At 36.1% G+C, this 9,429-nt stretch overlaps 1 protein-coding gene across 1 annotated transcript; it reads right to left on the bottom strand.

Annotated features, from left to right (window-relative positions):
* Positions 1–2,054: 2,054 nt before the first annotated feature.
* On the bottom strand, positions 2,055–8,177 carry LOC149003629 (bifunctional nitrilase/nitrile hydratase NIT4B-like). The gene is made up of 5 exons (XM_089137520.1): positions 7,625–8,177; positions 7,096–7,275; positions 4,355–4,648; positions 3,108–3,389; positions 2,055–2,539 (listed from the first exon to the last, which is right to left on the bottom strand). The coding sequence occupies exons 1-5, from the start codon at positions 7,959–7,961 to the stop codon at positions 2,388–2,390; spliced, it is 1,245 nt and encodes a 414-aa protein (XP_088993646.1). The 5' UTR covers positions 7,962–8,177; the 3' UTR covers positions 2,055–2,387.
* Positions 8,178–9,429: the final 1,252 nt, after the last annotated feature.

The raw sequence follows: 9,429 nt of genomic DNA, 5'->3' as shown, positions 1-9,429 counted from the left end.
TCTTAACTTTCCCACAAAGTCCCACTAAATATGTAGGGTTTTAAAATGGCTTGGGGTGAGAAAGTTGGGCTACGACATCAGCAGACAAGTTTCCTTGATTCAAGGAAATTTGTCTCTCACTTTCCCATCCCAAGCAACCAAACAATCTACCATTTTGGGATTTAAGGGAAAAGTAAGAAATCTACACTCTTTTCAATAATTTTTCCACCCCTTTTATCCCACCCCACTTTTATTCCAGCAAACAAACGCAGCCTAAAGGGCGTACCCAGTAACTTGTGTTCTGTAATTAAAGCATCAACAAGAACCTTTCATGAATACCAAGCAAATTTAAGATGGATCTTGAGGTGCTAACTTAAGTCTCAGACTTTCCTACCACTATTATGATCTAAACCTAAAGATGGCAGCAGCAACATCCAACACAGATTGCACAACATTTTCCATGATACTATCTGAAAACAATTCACTAACATAATTGTATGAGATAGTGTTACTGGATCAGACTCAGGTATACTAAAATTAGAAAGGGCAAGCATCTGTAGAACCTTCAAAAATATCAATAAGACAATTACCAGTACCACACATTCTACAAATCATCTGTCCTAGCAAGGGTATAATATTTACAGAACTCAGAACTATTCCAAATGGCAGAACCATTTTTCCCAAGTAGAAGGATAAAACAAGTCCTTATTACCTAAATATTTCCTACTCAATACCATAAAGAGAATTGGCTGGATATAGATTCACTGAACAAAGTAAGAATTAAGATAAGAGATAGGTGACAACTAAAGCCTGATTTCAGTTTTACATAAAACCTACCAATCTGCCACCAATAGAACACCATTCATTTCCTTTATTTATCTTCATATCCCTTTTCCAAGATTTTGTAAATGAGTAAAGCTTCAAATGATCACTGTGGAGGGAAAAAGAAACATGGCATTCAATTAGGTTGGTATAACAACTTCAAGTAGTACAAACCATCTAGCCTGGGATTAAAGAGTAATCTTCCAGATTCAACAATATGGAGGACAATGATCACAATAAATTGGTCCTCACTAGTTTACTCTCTTCAACTTTTTTCTCGAGGTTCATGCATGTTTACTTATATATATGCCGCCGAGTGGGTGCGAACCCACGACCTCCTTGTGGGAGTGCGGGCCTTTTACCGCTAGACTAACCCCTCATTGGCAATTTGCCACTCTATCTTGATCTCCATCCCACTCTCTATATGCTTAGAGTGAGAGTTCAACTAAAAAACATTAAGTAAAACCCACTCCTATTGAATGATGAATAAATATATACATTTTCTTTGACGAAGGTGATCTAGATAGGTAATACTGTCCAAGAAGATAGAAGGTGCTAAAGACAACAGAGGTAAGTAGAAATGACCAAAAGTTTTTCTACAAAAGTCGGAATTTGATAAGTTGCTCAGTCAAAAAAGATCAATGCATCATAATATCAGGTCAAAAGATCCGGCAAAGCCTTGACCTTTATTTTTTTTATGAATAAATAATTATATTAAAACAACAAGAAACAAGAGCACAAGGTCTCTAAACAGAAGACTGATAAGAAAAGCTAAGACCCCAAGTAACAACAAATATGCTTGTTCCTTGGAGAATCATCAACAAAATAATAAGGATAGCTAACCGCCTAAAAGAAACATCAAAATAGATGAAATTCCAAATCCTTATATTTGAAGTATACGTAAAAGTCATTCCTTAAAACCCTGTAAGTTTCCTTCTACGTGGGAACTTCAAATTGCCATATCTCCATGGCTTTCAATCTATTGCCCATTTCAAAAAATTGATACTGGATACTTTGGGGAGATATCGATTCTTGGGCTTTTGGAGTTAGCACTCACCAAGAACGATTGTGATCCAGCCGGTTTTGTGATTAAGAGTCTTTTATTTGTGTCAAACCATTGAGAGTTTCAGTATTAACAAAGGGACTTGGATCTCTTTAGAGTTCAACAATCACAAATCCACATGCTTTAGCCATTTGCAGTAATAAGAAGAAGTTTGTAGTTCTAATGTCACAGCTTTCAAAAATATCATCTTCATTGAAGGACAACACATTCATTAGTTGGTTGCAGAAAGGAAATAAGTAATGTATTGACGATGGAAATTTATGATCAGATAATGTAGAGCTGTCATTATCAAAACACTTGCAGCTATAGATACACCTTTCATTAAATTTGCCATTCATGCTTACAATTGTAGAGTTGTCCTTAACAAAACACTTCCAGCAACAGATAAACCTTTATTAAGTTTGGCATTCACCAACATGGGAAGGAAGCCATGAGACTAATTGAGTTCTCAACATACATATGGAGGACAGCAAACTTTCCCCAATATTAGGAACATGGAGTAGCAGCTAATGCCAAGGGTACACTATGACTTCTGGAGACTTTCTGCTTTCGGTGCCGATGCGAAAGAAACAGCTTTTGTTGGGTGGTCCTTCACCACCAAGCTCAACACATCCGGCCTTGCATAATGCCCGACTACGTCAAAATCAAACTTTGCCCGTGCTATTTCTCCAAGGTCTGCAGATCATCTCAACATAAAAATAAAAAATAAAAATGAAATAAAATAAAATAAAAATTAACCTTTAAAGGTACAACAATAAGAACTAGAAAGTAGAATGCAACTCAAGGAATTAGTAAATGATGGACAGCGAATGGGCAGATGTTGTTTATCCAACAATCGAGCAGGACAACAAGATTCACCATTTAAAAGGTTTGTAGTTTGCAGACAAGAAAGCTATGAGGAATAAGCACCTGGATTCCTCCAACTGCAAATCAATACTTCTTGAATGTGTGCATGTTTATAATTGCCTAGCTAACAAGGCATCAACCAAGAAACCCTTAGCTAGCAGATGAAAGGCAAGCATACCTAGATCAACTCTTAAACATGATGTATGATGATCCAGCAGGGAGTTTTAACCAAGGAGAAAATTGTTTTAACCTAAAATCCCTAATGATCCATAAATTAATGTCAGACTTTGTTTCACCTTCTCAAAAAAATGGCACGCCAGTCATTCTCATGGTTTAGAATTGTTTTTAGTCATATCAATGCCCTCCATGTAGACAAATGCTAAAAGAAAAAGCATACCTAGCTCAGCCGAAATGAGAGCCTCTCCTTCATAATTAGGTCCTGCCAAGATTTGCCCTGATGGTGAAATAATAACACTGCCTCCAGCACAGACAACAGTATCAGGAGAAGGCTCTTCATCTAAACCTGCAAAGAAATACTCTGGTGGAGGTGGGTAATCTTTCCTTCTGCAAAACTGGTTTGAAGATAGAACAAAGCATCCTCCCTCAAGAGCAATATGGGTCATGGATGCCTGCCACACCTCCCTTGAATCAGCTGTAGGTGCGCAATATATCTCAATGCCTAAAGAGTAAAAAACATGCAGTGAGAGTGAGCATCAGGAAGTGCTCAAGGTAATGGATAACAGTCACAGTTAAAACTAACAGAAACATGGGTCATCTTGCAGTCAAGAACTCAAGATAATGATCAACGGAGATACAAATCCTTTGATATCAAACTGGACTTCTAGATAAATCTCTTATTCAACCAAATGTCTTATCAATAATTGTCAACTTATTAATTACAATAACTGGCACAAGAGTTTTAACTCATTAATTACGATACTTGGCAAAAGAGTATATTAAGGTCATAGAATCCAAGTTTACATGACAAATTACCTATGCCTCTGGCACAAGTGAAGGACCATGAACCTTAATGCATCTAATTTTCAAGCTGTGGTTTGCATTATTTACCTCTATTTTAGACATTCTTTTCTTTTTGGGTGGGTAAAAATATTTTAGACATTCAATGGAATGAATGAAAATATCAGATACTTTCAATCATCAAAATAAAATAATGGATCTTTCTGTAGCATCCAAGGACATCAAACTCAATTTACACGATCACCCAAAAGGGAAACCATATGGTGAGATCCCACTACCACACTATACACCATAGTGCATAACAGATGCAGATGGAAGATAAGTCTGATGTGAAACTCGTGCTGTTAAACCACAAACTCACTCCACAATTTAAGACATTCTACAGCGATATCAAGGGAAATATGATGTCATGGCAAAAATATTATGAATTAAAAAATGGTTATCTTCTTCCCCCAAAAGAAAACAGTTACTTCTTTATTAAAAGGTTAAGGAAGTTGAAGAAAGATATGAACCGGAGTCTAGAACCCAGACCTTCAGGTAGCAATAAACTTTTAAGCAGTTCAAGCTAACAAATGTGCTAAGCAATTGTTCATGAGTAATCTTATAAAAGAAATACTGTATACGGCATGTTCCATTTCTCAAGAAACTATAAGTTAATATGTTTACCTTTGCCATACATTGCAGTTCTCAGTAGAGGCATTCGGTTCTCCCAGCAGATTGCGGCACCAATCTTCCCAATTGGTGTCTCAAATACAGGGATCGTAGATCCATCTCCAAATCCCCACATTACACGCTCCAGTGCTGTTGGCATAAGTTTTCTGTGTTTCCCAAGGTACTGCCCTTGAGAATTGAAAAAAAGAACTGTGCAGTAGAGTGTATACCCCTCTCTCTCTATTACACCCATCACTAAATAAACTTTATATTTTCCAGCAATTGCTGCCAATCGATCAACTTCAGGTCCTGTTACAAAGTCAACAGAGGGATAAGTTTATGAATGTCAAGATAAGTAAATCTAACATCACAAACGCATTATACAGCATAAACATTTTTCATCAGTGTTAGGCCCTTTAGATGTGATGTTTCATGTTAGCATAACCTCTAGAGTCCAGAGATATGTTGGAAGGTTTGATTACCACATCAATCTAAAGATGATCGACCATGGTTGAAATCATACCCTATAACAGCAAGTCATTAATGAACTTGCAAAGAAATTTAACAGGTTTGTTGCAGGATCAACAACCACAATATAAATCTGGGTGTTTCACATGTTAATACAGGGATTCCAGTTTTTACTACATTTATAACATGTTTTTCATAAAGGAGAAAAATATTGACTCCTACTAATGCATAAGGACTTCCACTTTTTTTAATTTTTTATCAAATGAAACAGTTAATTTACTTCACAAAGAAATCAAGCTCTAATGCTTGAGTGTTCGAGAGTTAAAAAAATATATTTATAGCCATTTGATATTTTTTTGACAGAACCAGAAATTTCCCAGTCAAAAAGCTACCAAAAGAATCAACCAAGCGTTGAAGTTTGATAAATGCTGAGAACTTTCAGGGAAACTGCCTTAGTCATAGAGATATCATAAAAATCAACTCTATTAAGCAGAAGAAATTCGATCTGGATGAAACAACTCTTTTTCTCCCCAGGGTGACTTCACTACTCTCACCCTTTTTGTCAGTAATTAGCCTTCTTGACTTACAAATACATTTTCAATTGCATCTTTTAATTTCAGATTCCACCATTGTTGCAATTTAAAAGTTCCCGCCATCCCTAACAACAAACTTGCAAATCAAGCATTCAATCTTCAACAAAAACTTTTATTTTAACGCTTAACAAACTTGCAAATCAAACATTCAATCTTCAACCAAACTTTTATTTTAACGCTAGAAAAATTGCATTTCACTGATGTCAGCATTTTCCAGTTCCCATCATTCATCACATTTAGTTTTTTAATATCATCAATATTAGATAATAAAAAAAAAAATAAAAAAGATACCAATAGACGTTTGGAAAGCTTAAGAATCTATGGTTAATCTGCTAACCGAACTGTTTATAGGATAATGAGCATTATGCGTCCAATTCACAAAAGCAAAGGTGATGTTCAGAATTGAAAAACCTACAGAGACATAAAACTAATGAGTCATACCATGAATCTGTGTAAAGCATCATTGAAACCCACTTGAGACCAAAAGCTACTATCAAGGAGAACCAATTTGGCTTAATGTCAAGAAGACCTATGAAAAAAGCTACTACTTATTTCATTAGGAGACTTATCAAAAGATTTAGAGATCACCAGAAGGATCTCACAGTGGTCTTTATTAAACTAGAAAATAACTTCGATGGAATCCCTGGAGAGTTAATCTTGAAAGTGTTAAAGAAGAGGTATTTCAAATAAACATGTGGACATGATTAAAGATAAGAGTAATGGTGCAGCAACAACTGTGAGAATTTGTGGAAGGCTTAGGCATGAATTCCCAATTACAATTTGGATACTTCAACAACTCCAAGCCAAAAGGCCCAACACTAGAAGAGAACGCTATCTAATGAGATGAGGACACTAAGTAAAAATCCACCTAATCATCCCTTCTCTATACATCCAATTAGCAATTGAGTTTGAAGTCCTCAATCTCAAAAAAATAAAAATAAAAATGTTACTTCCAAACCCCCAAACATGTTCCTTCACCCAAGGAAGATTCACCTTCCGTTATGATCTCGTTCCACTCAACAGCCAAAGCAGTCCCAATCCCCCTTGAAGATGCTCTTCAGTTATTGCACTAACAATTCTTGCACTAAGAGTTTACTCATCTGCCTTCACATTTTTCGTATTTACACCACATCTTACTCTCTTCTTAAATCAAATTCCGACCACATAGTTGTAGTTAGTTCAAGAATGGATACTGCATTTATCAACATCACCAGGTTGTAGTTAATCCTCTGCTGTCACAGATGTGGTGCATGTTAACTGAATGCTTTCATCCCACCAATCCCACCCCCACCCAAAGGGAAGTGTCCTTCACTACATTATGTATTGAGAGTTGATGCAAGCATGCACCATCAGAATGCAAGGACCAGCCCTACATTTGTGACAGTTTCTGCTTATTTCGTGCCACTAATTCACTTTAAGGATTTAAATTTACCTTTCTGTTAGCAAATCCCAGAATTTCAGATAAATCCTTGCACTATCACTATTATTTTTTTTTTTTTTTACAAACTCTTATCTGCATGTACATAAAAATGAGTTCCAGATTAAAATATAGTTAAAGCATATGCTTAAGTAGAATTAGATTCCATTGGATGTTCTCCCAAGCTTCCATCTCATTCTTTACCCAATAATAAACTCCACTAGCAACCAGTCCTGAGAGGTTTCAGATAGGAAAGAAAGCAAAGAAAAAGAATTCACCTGGTACATCAATAGCCGATGCATGATATTTCCGGTAGTCCTCTTTTCCCTTGAGAGAACGAGCACCAATAGTCACACCAAAGGTTGAACCGCGAGGATAACCACCGATAAAAGCCTCTGGAAACACAACCAACTGCGACCCCAATGCAGACGCATCGACAATCAGCTTCTCTGCCTTGTCTACTCATAGAACAGAAAATATAAACTTAATGCCGGTAGGAAGCAAGTAATCTACTAGATTCAACGTTTCTCTCCAACGATAGTTATGAAAAGAGACAAAAAATGAAATTTTCTTAGGTGCTTACCAAGTAACAACTAAAAACAAGTGGATCTTTACCCTTTCTAGTGAAATTGGTCATTTAACTAGAATCGGAGCGATTTCTCCAAATTGTTCATTAATAATGGGGAAAAAAACATAGATGTCTTTTCTGTACGAAGTCTCAAGAGAGAAAATCCATGATTTCTCGCAGCTATGTAGTTAAAAATTGTCTGCAACTGACGGAAAAATAAAACATCGATAATCGAATACCTATAGTAGCAGGAGTATCATAGAAGATAGTCGAAGCTTGAACAACTGTTGCACGAACCGTAGTAGAGGCGGTTTCAGCGCCCATATCAACCTCTGCGATGACAGGTCCATTGGATTCATTGGTTGGAACTAAAGCCATTCGATTTCGTGCTTCGATGATTCCTCTCTTGTCGTTCCTGGTGACCGAGTGATTATAAGAATTTGTGGTTTTTCTTCTTGAAACGCTAATTCTTCCGAGCTTTGATAACTGCAGTGTTCCTACTGATTGCTGAAGCCTGAGACGCGATGTTGAAGGCAGAGATAGATTAGCAACCAGAGCAAATGAAGGAGAAAACATTACTTCCAAAAACCCATTCTGATTAAAGAAATGCTAAATACTTTTCACGTTCACAGCCGTCACCTCACCAGACAGCTATCCGATCGGGTGGATAGAGAGAGACATTTTGCTAAATTATTGGCTTCCTACGCAGGATGTGAGTCAGCTACAAGAGCCGCCGATTTGTTTTTGATTTTCTTACCCAGAGAAAAGATTCGTTTTGATTTCTCTGGAGATCTTAGGCTTTTTTTTTTGGGGTTAATAGAAAATTCATTGAGAAAAAAACTCAAAAGAGTCAAAACACCAATTGACATTTACATTACAAATATTTGCAGGTCACTGGTTGGTGTTCATCTACACAGGAAGCTCAACCGAAAGTGCCATCACAGCTAAAAGAACCTGCCACCATGTTGACTTGTCTTGGAATATGATTAATCATGTACGAGTTAAAAGATTCACACACGTTGAGAATGCCTTGAACGGCTAAAAAATCTCATAATCTGGGCTAGAAGAGTGGATCTGATTTACAAAATCACTGCAATCAGACTCCAAATTAACATATTTAATTTCCCACTTTATGGAGCGCTTGTTTGGTTATCTAAATCCAGAAATTTTAAATTCTTAAATTCATGAATTAGAATGCCTTTGTTTGTAAAGGTGGGGTTGGAAAAAAATATGTGGGTCCCATGTATAGTAGGGTGAGAAAAAAGAAAATGAAAGGAAAAAATTTTGTGGAAAAATGATGATGATGGGCCCCACTTTTTACTTTTCCAAATTTTTTCATAAAATTCTACAAAATTTGTGGGGTTTTAAAATGACTTTGAGTGAAAAAGTTAAGGCTCACAATCATCAAACAAATTTCCTTAAATCAAAGACATTTGTTTCTCACTTTTCCACCCTAACCAAATAGTCTAATTTTTTGGGACCTATGAATCAGTAAGAAATCTACACTCTTTTCAAGAATTTTCAACCTACTTTTATTCTAACAAACAAACGAAACCTTAAGGATTTATATTTGTTTGGTTGTAAAATATTCCTATATTCATGAAACACAAGGATTTCACTTTTTTGTTTAAAAACATGAATTAAGTCATTCTTATGTATTGGGTGAAATCTATAGATTCCATTGTATGTATAAAATCAATGAAATTTGCGGATTCCTGCGGAGTTACCCAACGGAACTCGATGAACTTCGATAAATTTGTGGCTAACCAAATAGTTAATTTTTTTAACCACGAATCTGTAAATTTGAAATCTCATTTCATTTCAAATCCCTGGATTCATGTAACCAAACAAGCCTAAGCACTCCCACTCTAGGAAGTTCTACACATAGAATTACATTTGATCCACAAGAAAAAGCAGAAATAATTGCCTCTTTAAAGTCTTAAATAATAGCACCAATACTGCCTGAGTAACAATATGCACACATGTGAAATCAGTAGACCGTATGAGAGCTTTTTTTTTAATGATAAAAGATAAATTCATTACA

The sequence above is a fragment of the Hakea prostrata genome, chromosome 10 (assembly GCF_041222555.1).
Source record: "Hakea prostrata isolate BN-2017 chromosome 10, UWA_Hpros_2, whole genome shotgun sequence".
Taxonomy (NCBI): Eukaryota; Viridiplantae; Streptophyta; class Magnoliopsida; order Proteales; family Proteaceae; genus Hakea; species Hakea prostrata.
Note: the sequence above shows the minus strand (reverse complement) of the source record. Positions and strands in the feature narration are given on the sequence as shown.

Bases quoted from the DNA above. Each gene is read 5' to 3' on its own strand.
- LOC149003629 (XM_089137520.1), bottom strand. From the start codon at position 7,961: ATGTTTTCTCCTTCATTTGCTCTGGTTGCTAATCTATCTCTGCCTTCA. The intron at 7,276-7,624 runs GTATTCGATTAT...TTCTATGAGTAG, and splicing joins TGATACTCCTGCTACTATAG to ACAAGGCAGAGAAGCTGATT. The intron at 4,649-7,095 runs GTGAATTCTTTT...ACTTTGTAACAG, and splicing joins ATCGGCTATTGATGTACCAG to GACCTGAAGTTGATCGATTG.